Consider the following 18,519-nt stretch of genomic DNA (forward strand, 5'->3'; position numbering starts at 1 on the left):
TTTCGTACGAAATGACATTGACAATTCTAAAAATGATTTATCATTTAATTAAAATACTACTCCTATTTTTTTACTTTTGTTTCTAAATCGAATAAAATGATCTTCGTTCTGTCCTATTCTAGTTGGGACAATTTTTTTAGGGAACAAAAGATTGAAAAAAAATGAGTGTTTAGAGGTTAAGTTGACGAGGAATAAAAGTATGAAAAAAAATGAAGTAGGAGAGGGAAATAAATATTAAAAATATGAGAAATAATAAAGTTTTTGTCGAAAAAAGAGATGACTCAAATATGCTCAAAAAGAAACATGACTACACGAACGAACGAAACATGTATTAATCTCTTATTTTCTTTTTTGTTTTGTGTCATATTTTAATAAACGACATGACTTAGTCTCTACATACTGAGTGACAAGCAATGCGTTATCATATTATATAGAAATACTCTAATAAATACTTCTTCCGTCCGCGGATAGGAGTTCGGTTTTATCATTTTAATCTGTCAGCAAATAGGAGTCTCGGTTCAATTGGTCTCACATTCTACCAACTCACTCCATTCACATTTCATTTAAAACTAATATATATATATAAATGAGACTAATATTCCATTAAACTTTTTCACTCACTTTTCTTAACATTTTATTTCTTAAAACTCGTGTCGCTAGCAATTGAGACTCCTAATGGGACAGAGGGAGTAGTAAGAACTAGGAGTACTATAGTTTGCAAATTGCAAGTCCAAGGTTATATTTCATAGCACATTTCATAACCAATCACATAAGTCCGAGGTTATATTCGTCCCCTCACGTATAAAATTTATGAACATTTGAATACTGTGAAAGTTACAAATAAATTTTGTTTAATTTGATGTATTCAATTGCAGTAATTATTTGCATGGGATGCAAAAGAAATCATAACGAAATACGTGATGTGGCTTTCATGGCGGAAAAATGTGGAGCTAAACAAGTAATTGGTCTTTCTCTCTCTCAACAACTCACAGATTCAGCCAAAACCAAACCATCAAACACACAATTTTTCTGCAGGAAACACCTATTAAGTGGGGAGCTCATACTACTATGATCAAACATCATACAAAATCAGCTTCAAATTCATAGATAAATCGCGATATATTCCGTGGAAGAAAGCTAGATCTGAGGATTGCTTCCTTGTTTATGGCCTTTGCCTTCCAGGCCTCGGAATTCGGTAATCCATTTCCCGATTCGGTCGTTTTTCCATCATTGTTACTGTGTAGATCACTCGGATTTCGTTGCCGGATCTACGTTTGTTGGAATTTTCAGATGGAAGGCTGAGAAGAAATCTGGTTTGTGTGGAGTGATTCTACGGAGTTTTTCTTCTGTTTGTGATACGAAGCTAATTCGATGCCGTTGATCATGCATTCCCCTAAATTGCAACGCCTCCGCACTGTCGATCACAGTAGCTCCTCTCGACTGCGTGTTTATCAAGTCTGGAAGGGGAGAAATGTAAGTGTTTTTTTCATGTGTATTTCACCCATTTATTGTAGATCTAATTAAATGATGTGTGAAATTGCAACTGAGATCCTTATGAACATGAATTGGCCCAATGATAATTTGAAATCTAGTGTGAAAATTTTTATTGGATGTGATAATTGGGGATTGAGATGTGACTGTCATTTTTTTTCCTGAATACATTGCAGAAATTCTACTGTGGCGGCAGAATCGTATTTGGTCCAGATATCAAGTCTATTTTCATGACATTGTCTCTCATCCTGATTCCAGTGATCATGTTTTGGGTGTTTGTTGCCAAAGGGCTTATAATTTCGTATTCCCGTGAAGGAATTATTCTCGTTGTTACATCCGCGTTACTAACTGCATATGTGAGTTTTTCTTGCATTCGATAACTTGTTATGTATGATGCATTTTCATCTCGTTTATTGACAAAATAAGATATAGTAGAGCAAACATAAGAACATTGAGTGGTCTTGTTTTGGGAGTTAGTTGCCCAAAGGTCGTATTCCCATGGCGGGGGGATTATTCTCGTAGTTTCATCTGTTGAATTGACTGCTGAGTTCTATTTTACATAAGTAACTTGTTATGTATTGTAAATGTAAGATAGCACTAGAGCAAGTAAGAGTGTGTATAAATCCAAAATATATGAACATTGTCCCTTATCTTGATTCCAACGGTCTTGTTTTGGGTGTTTGTTGTCAGCGTCTTTATAAGTTCATATTCCTGATAAGAATGAATTAAAATCATAGTTTCATTTGTTTTACTAAGTGCACATGCAAGTTCTTCTAATATGTTACACTTGTTATGTGTAATGCATTTTATCTTGTTTATTGATAATGCATGATACAGTGAAGCAAGTCAGCATGTGTATGAATTCAAAACCTAAGTATGCACTATCGTATTGTATAGAAATTGGAAGCTCACACTTGGAATAGTCTGTTTATGATTTAGTCTGTGTTTGCAGATCATAGTTCTTCTATTTCTCACATCTGGAAGTGATCCTGGGATTATTCCCAGAAATTCTCAGCCTCCTGACCCCGATGATGATAGCTCTGGTGTATCCACGGATTGGGGTAGCAGCCTAAGTAGTGCACATGGTGTACCATTGACAAAAAATGTATACATAAACGGGATAGTTGTGAAGGTAAAATATTGTCAAACATGCATGTTATATCGGCCTCCACGATGCTCCCATTGCTCAATATGTAATAACTGTGTTGAGCGCTTTGATCACCATTGCCCGTGGGTGGGACAATGCGTTGGAAAGGTTAGTGGTCTGCTTCTGCTATAACTTTCCATTTATTCTCTACAAGAGTAGGCTCCTTATAAACAACCTTCTTCGATAAGCGAATATCTTCTTGTTTCAAGGAATGCTCGCACTGGATGGATGGTAGCATCTCATGCCTCCTTTGCTTTCTTTGATTTTTGCAATAATCGGCCATATTAAAAATAAGGCATTCGAATTTATAGATATTTGGCTCATTTGGTATAACTTAGTATATCAAATTTACCTTTTTTTCCATACATGACATAATTCATTTTCCAAATTATTACTTCTACTTTTTTTGTCTAATTTTGTCCATCAATGGCTAAAATCATGTTGTGTTACATGTTGAAATTATTTTTTTCATGCTTACTAAATGCATTACAAATAATCACTTTTCTTTTAGTTTGAAATCTAATTAAAATATAAGATGTTGCTGATATTCGAAACATAACCCTGTTGTGTTATATACTAAAATCTCTAACTGCAAATTTGTGCTGCAAACAGAGGAATTATAGGTACTTCTTCATGTTTGTGTCATCTACAACCCTCCTATGCTTGCATGTTCTATTTTCGTGCTCGCTAAACATCAGGGTAGTCATGAACAAGCACCACTGTACCCCGTGGATGGCTATCCAACAGTCACCCATTGCGGGGATGCTCATCGGGTATACCTTCGTGATTTGCTGGTTTGTTGGAGGCCTCACTATGTTTCACTTGTATCTAATCTCAACAAACCAGGTATCATATACTTTCTGTCTTGTCTTTTCTCTTGATAATGCGATTGTCCAATCGTCACCTTTTCTCTACGCAGACTACGTATGAGAATTTCCGGTACCAATATGATCGAAAGATGAATCCGTACAATGTTGGGATTTTTAGGAACTGTATGGAAGTGTTCTGCTCTAGGAAGCCACGTTCCCGGAATGACTTTAGGGCATTGGTCAGAAATGATTCGCCTGTTAATTCATACACGGGCGCGACATCAGATTTAGAGATGGGAAGGCGGCGAGGCTTTGATGCTGATGATTTTGAGGACCCGAGGAACCGGATTGGTCATTTGGGCAGACTGGAGAGGTGCAGGACTCAGCCAAGACATGATCACTGGGAAGATCGGAGAGGCAACTGGAGATGACCTTACCTCGTTACCATCTTTCTTCGAGACGTGCATGAGATCAGGTCGAGAAGAAGACGAAGAAGAAGAAGGTATCAATATATATTACTACAATTTTTTTTGTTGTTGCTTGCTATAAGAACCATCATTCAGAGTGGAGCAAGTAAGATTGTTTATCTTTCTTTCTTCCTTGCAAAGAGAAGACACATTTTTGTACTGCTAGAATTAGGGTAGGCCATTGATCAGATTAACTGATGTCATATTTCTTGATCAAACTAGCATTGAGAATTTATACCATGTCCATGATCATCTTTCAGAGATATAGATATTTATAAATTTTCAACACACTTAATTAATTGTTAAAGTTCATGACAAAAGTTACCTGTGATTTATAGAATTGTAGAGAGAAGTTTACACTACAAAACAAATGAAACTTTAATAGAAAAATAATAGGGTGATAAGAATGATAAAAATAATTTAAATTGCAAATATGGGTAAAATGCGGATTAGAAACACTTCGCAAGGAGAGACCCTTAAGTGGATCTGTATCTTTAAAGATGCGAGAACACTACGAATGTGCGAAAGATAGTTTCATGTTTCATTTAAACATACTACTATACCAAAACACAAACGGATTTTTTCAAACACATACCATCTTCATCTATTTTTTTCTCAAGATTGTTATGCATTTTTTATTGGTGACTCAAAATTGAAAAGCATCTAACTAGACACAAAAAACTACTGTAATTAACATCTCTTCTTTGGAAACAAGAAATATAAACATGTTTATCCATTTTTGCAAGCCAAAAAAACACTTTTGGAAGACTAATTAATTCCCATACATAAGCGATTTTGTATTCGATTTCCTTACTAGGCGATTACAACCCCACTAGCAATTTTCTAAGCAAACCCAATACGACTTCTGAAGTAATCTATTTGTATCATAATTGTAGTTTCAGAGCGACCTCATTTGCATGCTCAATGGGCACGCTCACACACCAATTGAAGACTACTGTATATGCAAAAAATGTACTTGCACATTTAAAACACTAATTTGTGAAGCAATCACAGCACGCCACATTATGTCAATTCATAATTTTAAAAAAAAAATATCATTTTTCTATTGATAAATAATCTCATTCTATTAAGGTGAAGGATCATTCATAAATATCAATCTTGGAAATACGTCCATAAAAAGTATGAATATTTAATTTGACACGAATATAATTAGTAAAGTAGAGAGAGATAAATAATAGTGTCACTATATAAGTAATGTTAGCGGAATGTAAGTTTCATATCATTAGTGGTATAGTGTAATGATATAAGTTGTAACTAAAATGATGTATAATGGTAATGTGTTGTTTGATCATCCAAAAATTAGAAAGTTCAAAATTTTCAAGAACGAAACTAATAAGAAAAGTACTAGCCTACACACTTTTTAGAGACAAATGGAGTGTATACTCCATCCGCCTCATAAAAATATACATTTAGGATATTAAAGTAAGATAGATTATGAGATAGTAGTTAAAATAATCTTATGGATAGTGAGATCCAAATTATTATTTTATTATTATTAATAGTGTTTAATAGTATACTTAGTGATATTAATTGTAAATAAATTGATATATTTGAGGAATGAGCTAAAGAGAACTTTTCATAAATAAAAATGTAGTACTATTTTTATAGGATAAAGGGCATATTAACCCTCTTTTATCGGCAAAAGATTGTTTAGTTTAAATATGACAAACATAATTAGTGTTCTATAATACACTAAATTGTGAAAATTAAATCCATTTATTATGTTTAACGATTATTTACTTCAAATGCATGCCTCTGTAGACATGAAAAATTGTGTAAATGGAGTACATAGATTATCACAAAAAGTATTAATTTATTCATTAATTTACATTTCTAAAAAAATATCAGCATCTCAACATTAAAAGAATATAGAGATTTTATAAATTTTCAAATAATTTTATATTTTTCCTTTTTATTGCATATAAAAACAAAAAAAAAACTGCAGATTCATATTCTCTAGATAAATGCAACATTAGAAACCATAGAGATTGTAATATATTTACAGTTTTTTTGTTGTCTTTCCCTTTTAATTTCATATAAAAACAAAAAAACTGCAGATTTCAAGATAAACTCAACATATTTTCAAAGAAAGGAATCTACATTAACAATTAACAATGATAATAATATAAGAAAAATATAAAATCTCACAAAGAACTAAATGAGAACCAGTTTGATCTTCAAATTGCCGCCGCGTAAAATTTCTCACCAACTGAAATTCAAGTCAGCTGCTGCTTCAGATTAAAACCCTAGAGATTATTTATGAAGCGAAAGAAAAGGGTAAAAAAGTCAGGAATCTCTTTCGTTTGGCGCGCAGAGGCGGAATTTTTGGCGGCAAAGTAATGGACACGACACGCGGCGCTCTTGCATTGGTGGAGGATGTATGTGCGTGTCGGCTATGGTGACATGTCATGGCCATCCCATGCCATGTGTTTTCCCGCGCGATTGGAGCTAAAAGGGTTTTATTTTCCTCTTAAAGCTAAATAAAAAATTACTAAAAAAGAAAAAAAAGGAAAAGCAAATCTCTCTCTCTATAGCGCTTGTTTTTCTCTCTCGTTGAGATAAGGGAGGTGCATCAGGAAATCGTTGCGGAAGGAAGCAAACAGCAATTCAGCTGAGGTTATTGTTTTCGCTCAATTTGATTTATTGTTCTTTTTTGGCTACTTAATTAGGGTTTTGTTTTGGGTTTGGTGAAGTGTGTGTACTGGTTTGTTATTGTTTCCCCAAATTTTTGTGACTGAATAGATCGGAGATCTGAAACACATGGCTGAGCTGAAGATGATTCCGAGCCCTAATCGTGATCGAGATGGAGGTGGAACCACCATTGAAGCTCGGTTTGCACACTTCTGCAAGGTCTCTCCTTTATTTTTTTTTACCATGTTTGGTTTTTAATTGTTTGTTTTTGTCGTTTACTTTTCCCATTCCTCATTCTCGGCTGCAATGTGTGTTCGTCTGTGTACGTGTATGTTCGTTTTCTTCTACTACTGTTAATGTTGTTTATGAATTTTTTTTTACCAATTATGTGAGAATTGGTTCATCTGCTTTATAAAGATTATAATTTTAACATGTGGTAAATTCGATGTATTCTTTGTTTAAGATTCGTGCTATTTTTTTTTTAACAAATAAAAAGTTGTGGGTGATTTTAGATTTTTGTTGTTTCAGTTGGAAGTAGTTGTGTATATCATTTATGCTTAGGTTAATTAAAGTTATCATGTTTTTTGTATTTCAGTTTTCCTTTCTTGGCCCTTATGCCCTTATGTTAACGGTTGATTTGCTTTTGGCCGTACCTCATAATCAGGATGATCTGGCCTTAGATGATGGCGACTTTCTGGAGCAAGCCATGAAGTTATTTGGTCAAAGCAAGAGTCTACTGTTAGCTAATGTATCTGCCATTGGAACTGGGACGGTGTGTAATAAACCACCCTTCCCTTATACTCCTGACATTGACTATCTGCTTGTTCATTTTTTTTACTGAATTTGGTAATTTTCATTTTATTCTTAACATGTGTGGTAATTTCAACTAAGTTGATATTCTATGTTATCAGCTGGATGAAGCGGAAAGGTATTGGTTTTCATTTGTCCTCTATTCAGTTAGAAGGCTCAGCGAAAATGTTGGCCCCAAGGAGAAGGGTCTCAATTTATGCCAGATACTGAGAGCAGCAAAGCTCAAGTATTTTCTTTTTATCTCAAGCCCTTGTCAATAGTTGGTTTTCAGGAATTTTGTAGTTGCTGCTCATCAGGAATTTTGTCATTTTTCCTTGCAGCATTATTGAATTTTATAAAGAACTTCATCAATATCTAATCAAGGTCGGATCAATTTTGAGTAACCTGTTTGGTGAGGATTGGGAGAAGAGGCTTGAGGTACTTAATGATCTGGGGTGTATTATTTTATCATTCTTTCAGTTTTGTTGTATTTGTTTTGGTCTCTGTGGTTGTGCCTTATTTCTGTTTTCCATCAGGCAAAGGAATCACACACAAACTTTGTGCATTTGACCCTATTGAGAAAGTGAGTACATCCTATTCATCACAATTCATGCTATTGCTTCTTATGTAATTTTAGCATTAATAACTATTTTTCTATAACTGAATTGTCTTATTTTGAGTATATATAGGCATCATAAATCCTAGATGTTCCAGACATCTCTTTATCTCCCATGCCATTTTCTGTGGAATAGATTTTTGCACTACTCAGTTATTGTTGTGCTCATGCTGTTTATGCATTCTAAATTCATTCTGTTGTATTCTTATTTAAGTTTACCAGCTTCTGGAAAATTAATTCCAACCTTGTGTGTTTCTACTAAAAGAATTATTTTTTTTGTCAACATTCAGTTATTCAAAAGACAGAAGGACAAAATATATTGCTACCATCTCAATGTTTATCTTTGAATACAGTTTTCAGTACTATCAGATTATATATTCAGCGCCTAATTCACATAAAAAAATTATCAAAATTGGCTTTTCAATATGTCATTATCATTATTCTGCCTAGTTCTGTAATTGTGCTTGATGGTTGTCTACATGAATCTATAGAATTTATAATTGCGCAAGTATTAATTGATGGCCAGTTGCTAAAGGGGCAAAAGACCTAATCAACCAGTCTCTAATAGCCAACAAACTGGCCTTGATTGATTAGTAATTCTTTAAACTAATGATTTTTTGTTGACTATTGTTTACAGGAAATATGAGCGTGCATTTAGGGATCTTTTCTCTATAGTTGATGCTGATGATAGCAAACAATTAAATGTGGCAAATGTATCTGGTCATGGATCAGATTACTACCGTTTTGGATGGTTACTCTTTCTGGCCCTTCGTGTACATGTGTTCCGTCTCTGCAAAGACTTGGTATCATGTACTCATGGCCTGGTTTCTGTCCTGGTCAGTGGTTTTAAGCTTTAATTACGAAACTGAATGGTTAGCCTAGAATTCAGATTAAGTATGCTATTATGGCATGTACTACGATCTGTTTCTTTCAACTTTATATGCATGAAAATGCAATTATAATTTTGCTCAAAAGCTCCAAAACAATGCAAAGAAAACCTTTTTTAATACTAGATGATAAGTGTATCAAATTATGGGTGCCTTCTACACGATTAGTCATGCTTTCCTCAGACTCAGTATATCAAAGTTAACAGTAAACTCCATTTATGAATGACTACCTATTTCTGCAACTGTTCACAGGCAATACTCTTAATACACATTCCTGCTCGCTACAGAAACTTCAATCTTAATGATTCTGACCGCATAGGTATATTGTGTAATACATTTAGGCTTTGGGTTCTTGTTATGTATTGTTTCTTTGTCGAATGGTCATATTCTGACACTTGCTTACAGTTATGAAAGGCGACAAGGCTGATCTCCTTGCATCACTTTGCAACATGTACGACACTTCAGAAGATGTTCTGAGGCAAACTTTGGATAAAGCAAACAACTTGATAACTGATATATTGAAGAAAAACCATCGTTTGGCTTCTGATTGTACGCCTGAGAACTTGGAAAATATTGTTACAGGTTGGTCTAGCATTGCTTGATATTTATTCTAACGGACTGTTAATTGACAATTTTTTTTTTCTCATGGCCAAATATAGATGGTTTAATCTATTTTGACGATTTGATGGATGAATCTTCTTTACCATCAAGTGTGAACTTGCTGGAGAAGGATTACGATTCTGCAACTCGAGATATGGATGGATTAGATGAGCGGATTTTTATAAATGACAATGATAGCTTGCTAGTTTCGGGCAGCTTAAGTGCTTTAAACATGAGTGGATCTGGGACAAAGGTTAGTTTCTTGTTAAAATTTTGAGTTTTAAAATCACGGAGTCTGTTGCTAAAGCATTAACTTTTTATTTTTATTTTAAATTATACCGTTCAGAGGAAAATTGACACAATGTCCTCCCCAACAAAGACAATTTCAAGTCCATTGTCCCCTTACCGATCTCCTGTACGCCATTCCAATGGTTATGCTGGTGGTGGCATGTCCAAGATGGCTGCTACTCCAGTCAGCACAGCAATGACAACTGCAAAATGGCTATGTTCTGTTATTGCTCCACTCCCATCTAAACCTTCAGCAGAGCTAGAGAGATTCCTTCAATCATGCGACAGAGATGTGAGTGCTGATGTCACTAGGAGGGCTCAGGTAATACTTGAAGCCATATTTCCAAGTAGTGGACCTGGGCAAAATGCGACCTTGATGGACAACATATGGGCTGAACAACGTCGAATCGAAGCAATGAAGCTTTATTTCAGGGTTCTCCAAGCACTGTGCATGGCTGAGTCCCAGATTCTGCATGTGAACAATTTAACTTCTTTGCTGACCAGTGAGAGATTTCACAGATGTATGCTAGCATGTTCGGCTGAGCTTGTTCTTGCTACACACAAAACTGTAACAATGTTGTTTCCAACTGTTTTGGAGAGAACAGGAATAACGGCCTTTGATCTTAGTAAGGTGATAGAGAGCTTCATCAGACATGAAGAAACTCTTCCCAGGGAACTTAGAAGGCATTTAAATTCTCTTGAAGAACGACTATTAGAGAGCATGGTTTGGGAAAAAGGCTCATCGATGTACAACTCCTTGATTGTTGCAAAGCCAGCCCTTTCTGCAGAAATAACTCGTCTTGGCTTGTTGGCTGAACCTATGCCGTCTTTGGATGCAATTGCCATGCACATTAACATGTCAAGTGGTGTCTTAGCCCCCACACAAAAGCATGACAAAACCGGTAAAGAATTATCAGATTTTGTGTTGTATTGTCTTGAGAAAAACTACTTGTTTGAGAATGATTCTGCATTTTTGGTAAGTAAATATTAATATGTGAAATGATATCCAGGTCAAAATGTAGATATTCGTTCACCAAAAAGAGTGTGCACTGAGTACCGAAGCGTATTAGTTGAACGGAACTCATTCACATCGCCAGTCAAAGATCGCCTCTTGGCCCTAAACAACTTGAAATCTAAGTTTCCAGCTCCTATTTTACATTCTGCATTCGCCAGGTATTTGCACCAAAGGCTATAGATGCTAGAAAGTCAGATCCAAATTTTGTTATATTTGGCTTGACATAACTAATCTTCTATTTGTTTTCAGTCCTACAAGACCGAATCCAGGTGGTGGAGGAGAAACATGTGCTGAAACAGCAGTCAATGTTTTCTTCAGTAAGGTAGCTTGTGCTACTGTACCTACTATGTTTAAATTTAGAAAAGCCAGTTTCATATGCATGATTGAGACACTGTCATGGAAGCTTCTTAAGAGTGAAAATGTGGGGGATGAAGCATGCTCTTCTACTTTGTTCAGTCAGTTGTGCATTTGCTAGTAGTACTTTAATATGCACATCAATCATTGCTGGAGGGGTGGTCAGAATTTGAAAGTTTTGAATCACTCTATACCTGCCTCGTGGCATGCTTGTGACAGTTTCAAATTGATTCTGTATTTGGTTTTATAGATATAAGTTTGATGTTTAATACTGTTTCCCAGATTGTGAAGCTAGCAGCTGTCAGAATTAATGGGATGGTTGAAAGACTACAGCTTTCACAGCAGATAAGAGAGTCTGTCTACTGCCTTTTCCAAAAGATCCTCGGCCAGCGGACAACACTGTTCTTCAGCCGACACATTGATCAAATTATCCTTTGCTGCTTCTATGGAGTTGCTAAGGTCTGCTTTTGATGCTTTAACTGGCTGATAGTCATCCACTCTTTGCTCTTCTCTGACATTCAGTCTTTCATGCAGATTTCCCAACTGAACCTGACCTTCAAAGAAATCATTTTTAACTATAAAAAGCAACCTCAGTGCAAACCCCAAGTTTTCCGGAGTGTCTATGTTGATTGGAAAGCTCCTCGCCGAACTGGGGTATGTCGCTTTTGGCTTGACCTCTTGTTTGAAAATAGAGTGGAATTTAAGCATTTTCTTTATTTTGAAACAGAAAACAGGCCCTGATCATGTTGATATCATAACATTTTACAATGAGATATTCATTCCTGCGGTAAAACCTCTTCTGGTTGAGCTTGCTCCTGGTGGATCTGAACAGGGTGGTTCTCATGCTTCAGAAGCCAAGAATAACATTGATGGTTAGTAGTGTTAGCAAGTTAAATATTTATACTAATCTCTCCGATGGCTGTTAGGAGTCAGAAAACAAAAGCAATTAAACCAAGAATATAGCATTAACTTGGGTGTTTTTTCCTGGCAAATTAGGTGCATTTCCAGCACCAGCATCACCTAAACCATCCTCATTTCCAAGCCTTCCCGACATGTCACCTAAGAAAGTATCGGCGGCTCACAATGTTTACGTCTCCCCATTGCGATCATCAAAGGTCTGGAAAAAAAGTACATTTCATCCCTCCCCTGTTTTTGCATAACATTTCACTAACTGATAATTTGCAGATGGATGCATTAATATCACATAGCTCAAAAAGCTACTATGCTTGCGTGGGAGAAAGCACGCACGCGTACCAGAGCCCTTCGAAAGACCTGACTGCTATCAACGATCGCCTGAACGGGTACTTGGGGTTTGGGACTAATAAACAAACTGACACACGATATATTGAATTTTAAATAGTGGTGTTGTGTTTGGCTTTCAGAACTAGGAAGCTGAGAGTTGCTCTCAAGTTCAACGAAGAGGAGGGCGGATTGGTGAGAGGGACGGGGCTGGTGACGGACTCTGTGGTTGCCGACAGCCTGTGCATCCAGAACGGTAAGCGTGTGTTGACGCCGGTGAAATCCGAGCAGCAGCCGGAGTTGTAAAAGTATTTTTATGGGTTTGTAGATAGTGTGTGACTAACCATGGTTAGGTAGTAGCTTAGGTAGTGTGATGGGGGTTTGATGAGCGGTGAGTTATTATATTATGGCTGCCTCTAACCCCAGGGTGCTCTGCAGATAATTTCTCATGCTTTTCACCTCTAATAAAATTTTGCATTTTGCTTCCAATTTTTTCTGTTTATTTATTTAGTATTATTATTATTTAAAAAGTTATGTGGGTCATTTAAAATCAAGGACAGTTGTATGCATATTGATTAATTGATAACGCATTTTAGGTGATTATTTTCTTTAGAGAATCATTTATTAATTATCCAATAATGAAAAACAAGTGCATGTATATTATTTGCAGTTTTGGTAACTTGATGTAAAATCAATAAAAATTGCAAATTTGCATCTTCATTATGAGTAATCAGATCACTAATCATTCATTCGTATTGCCTCATAAATGAATCCATAAAAAGCATTTGAGGAAGATTTCTTAATGAGGAAAAAAAAAAAAAATTCTTATATAAATGGATTCATAATTAATCGACTAATCGACTATTTATTGGGGTATAGAACACCTTACATCCATTTTCATTCAATCCATCCCATTTATATCAATTTTCAGTTTTCAAGATTCATGATTTTACATCAACTTTCAAATTATAACATGTGACACGAACTTTGATTTTAATCTATAATAATAAAATTAAAGTTTAATCTTATTTAAGTAACGGAAATTTAATGGATTCATCTTTTTGTCAAATAAAGAATTGATGTTGCAGAAAAATTAATACAATAGGCAAAACAATAGTCACCAACTTAATTTTAATTACGCATAGCTATTTTATTTAATAAATTGTCTTTTAATTAAATTTTGTTATACAATCATTCTTTACATTCTCGCACCATATTTTATCACTTCACGCTACAATCTTCGTCTTTAAAACCTTAGAAGTCACTTTACTTCCCCCTTCATCTCTTTCGAAGGCAACGACTACTAGATCGAGATTCCACCGACTCACTTACTCACTCCCTCTAACTACTTCCAACCCCTCTCTCTTAGTGCCCCACCTCTTCACTCATCGCCAGACGCTCGCCCTTTCTCCTTCATATTGGCTTGCCAAATCTGGTCGTACACCAACCCTTCCTCCTTCCCTCGCAGCCTCATCGTCTACGATAATGCCTATAACGTGATATTGTTAAAGAGAAAGAAGACTAACACAGAGAAATACTATGTTTGTCTTAAATAATGACATTTATATTATTTAACTCTAACTAGCATATACTTACAATAAACAAAATTGATGATTACGTACTGATTTTGATTATCCAATAATACCTTATCGAACTATTACCATTTTGTGAAAACATCCATTTGTTTTTTATTGTTTTACGAAAGATTTTCTTTCCATATTCAATTCAATCAAACTAATATTTACCATTTTCTAAATCTTAGAGCATCTCCAATGGTAGGCTAGCCACCGGTAGCCGATTGACGTGGCTAGCCGATCGGCTAGTCAAACCATTGGAGTAGGCCAGTCGATTTTCAGCGAAAAAACCGGCCAAGGCTAGCCGATTGCGTGTGGCTGGCCGATGCACTGGCCGCCATTGTGGCGGCCCGATCGGCCAACGACGATTTTTAATTTTTTTTTTTAAAAACCTATATAAACGCGATTTTAGTTTCATTTTCATTTGCACCGCTTGTTTTAACGAGTTTTCTCTCTCTCTAACTTTCTGTACAAGAGCATCATCGAGCGATGAGTAACGCGGGTGGTAGCAGTGGTGGTAGTGGTGGGGATGCTGAGGAGTACGAACGGAGGATGAACGAGGCTATGGAGGCCTACATGAACCGCGAGATGGAGCGGTACATGCGTAGGGTGTAACAGCAGGCGATACCTCGCCCTCCACCGGTTATCCACCGCTGAGCAGTGATTGATCGGGATCACGCCGCTGCACATCAGCAGTTGTACGACGACTACTTTTCAGAGAACCCGCGGTTTCCCGCCAACATGTTCCGGCGGCGTTTTAGAATGCGCAGGGAGTTGTTTATGCGCATCGTTGGCGCATTAGAGCGTCGATATCTGTGTTTCCGCTTCAGGCACGATGCGGTTGGCAGACCCGGCCACACCCCTATTCAAAAGTGCACGGCGGCAATCAGGCAGTTGGCCTACGAAGGCGCGGCAGACATGTGGGATGAGTGCCTCCACATCGGTGAGTCGACAACCCTGGAATGTCTGAAGAATTTCTGTGGGGGCGTGATAAACATTTTCGGTGAGCAGTACCTTCGAAGCCCTACTCCCGAAGATTGTCAGAATTTGATGCAGATGCACGGGGAGAAGCATGGGTTCCCCGGGATGTTAGGCAGCATAGATTGTATGCATTGGGAGTGGAAGAACTGTCTGACTGTGATAAGGCTAATTTCATTCATGGTAATATGCGAAAAATGTTATAATTTGCTGGGTCTAACAACTTTCCTAAGCCAGGTGTGTGAAGAAAATCGTTAGATCAAGGAAGTACTGAAGGAGATGGTCTAGCGAAGGAAAGGAACGAAGTGAGCAGGATTTACAAGGAAAATTGGCGTGACAGAGGAGTCAATAGCTGAGGGCAACAAAGTCTTATCCATACCTCGCTGGGCCCCACTCAAACGCCTATATATAGAAGAGCATGCAACGCAAGGATTATCACTTTTTTTCTTCACTCTTCTTAGCTCACACACATTACACACACTTGGGAATGGGAGATCTGGGGTAGTCGGGAACGGAAGGTTACTTTCTTAGAAATTTCGTGGTTGGCAACACCGTCCGAGTGTGGACGAAGATACAATTCCTTTTAATTTCAGTTGTTTTGCTCGTTTTTACCGTCGAACTTCACTTTTGGGAGTCGACCTTGCTGTTGATGATACTTATTTGTCTTTTCGTTTGCTGATCTGCGTTTAGCAGTTAAATTTCAAGTCAATTTGCATAGATCTCTCTGCTGTTAGTTTATTTCTTCAAATGTTATGTCGATCTCTGTTTATTTTGATGTTGTGGTGTTTGATATGGAATTTGGTGATAGATCTGTGGTTATTTGAGTATTCGGAGTTCCTTGTTTGAATCTGACGTGATGAAGAGTTTCTGTTGGTTGGAGTTCGTGTCGGACGCTTGGATCCGGAGTGGATTTAGCGTCTGAGGTTGGATTCGACGCGTGGAAAGATAGTTGTTAGATGGATTCTGTTTTCTTCTTGTTTTGTTTTTTTTTTTCTTTTTTTTTTCTGTTTTGCTTCGTCTAGAGTATGCAGATCTGTTTAGTTCTTCGTTGTTCATGCATTAATTTGATTTAAATGTCAGTTGCTCTGTTTTAATTTCGCTTATGTTGAATTTCTTAAGAGTTTTACGCAATTTGGTTGTAGAAAACGATGTCGCTGTTAGTTAGTACGAGAGTTAGTTATTCTGCCAACTTTTCGTTCGTACTTTGCTTTTTCAGTCATGGTCCCCACAGTAGGTTCATTTCTTAGGTCCAGTAGTGAAGCAGTTTTCTTAGATCAAGTGTCGAGCAGTTAATTTCCTTTACTACGCTCTTTCATGATTTTTGCCTAGGTCTAGCTGTTAGCTTAAGAATTTTAAAGTTTCCCAAGTCAAGTTAAATTTATTTTTCCTCAACCCAAGAAAATGCGTGCCAGCAGCCAACACAAAAAAAAAAACACTCCCAAATCCTTGAACATGAATATTACGCATCCTACTCTGTGGGATCGATCCCTACTTCCTTATACTAGGTTTAGTAAAGTGGTTGAGGGTTTTTGAAAAAGTGCTCTGTGTGTCCGACGACCGGGATTCCTTGCGACCAACGAGTTCCAAGACCGCGTGATCTAGTGGACTTGCCAGATCTAGGGAACCTGTTATTTCCTTCATTTGAACACACGCAACACGACAACCTTTTCAGACTGCCTGGAAGGGGGCCTACACGACCGGCTACAAGTCAAAGAATCCCACGATAATCCTCGAGGCCGTAGCTGATTACCGGCTGTGGATCTGGCATGCGTATTTTGGGATAGTCGGGTCGAACAACGACCTGTCCTGAACTCGTCTCCCCTCTTCAACGAGAAGTGCCAGGGCGTCGGTCCAGCCGTCTTATTTGTGGCCAACGGCAACCGGCATGATATGGGCTACTACTTGGCGGATGGGATATACCCTCGGTGGCTTGTCTTTGTGAAGACGATCAGGCAAACAAGTGATGAAAGGAATGCCTACTTTGCGGAACGACAGGAGTCGGCGCGCAAGGACGTGGAGCGCGCATTTGGTGTGCTCCAGTCTCGATGGGCGGCAATTAAGGGTCCAACGCGATTGTGGGATGTCACATGCGTATCCCAAATAATGTACGTCTGCATTATCCTGCACAACATGGTCGTCGAAGACGAAGGCGTACAACTGACTAGTTGGGCCAATGACGATGAAGCCGGTCCAAGCCACGGAACGGCCACCCCTAGTGTACGACAGGGGTACCTCTCGATGAAGCTGGCCGCCTCAAGGAATTTGCCAACATGCGCCAAGTGGATGCTCATATTCAACTCCAAAAGGAGTTAATTGAAGAGTTCTGGGCACGGAGGACTGTACGGCGATAGTTTTTTTTCTTTATTATGTACCTTTTTAAATGTAATTTTTTTTATCTATGTACCTTTTTAAATGCAATTAATGAGGTTTCCCGTATATGTCTCGTAAATTTAATTCCGTAATTTAATCGTAATTTTAATTCCGTAAAATGTAGTATATTTTGAATTTTTTTTTTTGCGGCTGGCCTATGGCTGGCCTAAATCTGATGTGGCAGGTAGATTTTTTGTGCTGCTGACGTGGCAGGGAGAGAGAGTGGCTGGCCTAATAGCATTGGAGATGCTCTTATATTCCCAATATATTCCACTTTGAGAGGATAATCCAATATGATCAACTAGTAAAAATTTAGAGTAAAGGCCCAAAATAGTCCTCGACATATGACGATTTTATGATTTTGGTCCATAACATTATCTTTTGAATTATTTGGTCCAACACAAATGAAAACGGACCAAATTTAGTCCTTTTTGGACGGTGCCGTTTAAAACTAACGGTCAATGGCTGTTTAAGTCAATTTTGATCAAATTAAGTTCTAATTATGTTTTATTAGAGCCTAAATTATAACCTAATAGTATTTTTTTTCTGAAAATTTTAAATGTAAAATACTTTTAACTACAAAAAAATACAAAAAAAATGCAAAAAAATGCAAAAAATACAAAATAAAATTTTTTCTCTTTTCTCAATATAGAGTTACGATGAGTAAATAAAACTAGTACTACAATTTAGGAGTAGTATATTAAATTTCAACTTAATCATAAATAAATTTAAATTGCATCCATAGCTCTACTACGCAACCTACAACCAATTTACACAAACTGAAACCAAATTCCACGAAAACAAAAATAGATCAGCATAGATTCACACTGCCGCTGTTGGTGGGATTGTAGAATCTTGAAGGCGGTGAGATTTTAGAAAGAGAAGGAGGAAAACAAGCCGAGAGGTGTGAGTTCGCCGTGGAGAAAAAAAGCAGGAGGAGGAGATGGCCTCTACGTGCCGTGCGACGGCAGCTACGACGGCCGCACGGACGGCAGAGTGAGAGAATCAACGACGGGAGTGGGGAAGAAGAAGGAGGCGCCCCCCTCTCTTTGACAAAATTTTTTATTAGGGTTAAGTTTATTTTCAGCTTTTTTAAATGACATCATCTTCTTTCAATTTATTTTAAAAAAAAATGGGAGTACTATATTATTTTTAAAAAATTAAAAAAATTCTAATTGAAAATAAATTCGGTCAAAATCAACTAAACAACCGTTGACTGTTAGTTTTAAACGGCGCCGTCCAA

At 37.1% G+C, this 18,519-nt stretch overlaps 2 protein-coding genes across 2 annotated transcripts; both read left to right on the forward strand.

Annotated features, from left to right (window-relative positions):
- The first annotated feature begins 1,049 nt into the window (after positions 1–1,049).
- Positions 1,050–4,152, forward strand: LOC125208890 (putative protein S-acyltransferase 7). Its single transcript, XM_048108401.2, has 6 exons — positions 1,050–1,195; positions 1,291–1,473; positions 1,668–1,847; positions 2,444–2,746; positions 3,251–3,484; positions 3,558–4,152. Exons 2-6 carry the CDS (start codon positions 1,372–1,374, stop codon positions 3,876–3,878), a joined length of 1,140 nt encoding a protein of 379 aa, XP_047964358.2. The 5' UTR covers positions 1,050–1,195; positions 1,291–1,371; the 3' UTR covers positions 3,879–4,152.
- Positions 4,153–6,402: 2,250 nt separating this feature from the next.
- On the forward strand, positions 6,403–12,843 carry LOC125215255 (retinoblastoma-related protein-like). Its single transcript, XM_048116620.2, has 19 exons — positions 6,403–6,551; positions 6,678–6,785; positions 7,231–7,338; positions 7,478–7,602; positions 7,697–7,793; positions 7,892–7,938; positions 8,609–8,807; positions 9,111–9,177; positions 9,264–9,440; positions 9,518–9,711; positions 9,805–10,648; positions 10,757–10,919; positions 11,011–11,083; positions 11,398–11,574; positions 11,650–11,769; positions 11,843–11,987; positions 12,112–12,230; positions 12,301–12,416; positions 12,498–12,843. Exons 2-19 carry the CDS (start codon positions 6,696–6,698, stop codon positions 12,658–12,660), a joined length of 3,024 nt encoding a protein of 1,007 aa, XP_047972577.2. The 5' UTR covers positions 6,403–6,551; positions 6,678–6,695; the 3' UTR covers positions 12,661–12,843.
- The last annotated feature ends 5,676 nt before the right edge of the window (positions 12,844–18,519 follow it).

The sequence above is a fragment of the Salvia hispanica genome, chromosome 3, assembly GCF_029641045.1.
Source record: "Salvia hispanica isolate PSC_SH4W2 chromosome 3, Shi_PSC_v1, whole genome shotgun sequence".
In the NCBI taxonomy this organism is placed as follows: domain Eukaryota; kingdom Viridiplantae; phylum Streptophyta; class Magnoliopsida; order Lamiales; family Lamiaceae; genus Salvia; species Salvia hispanica.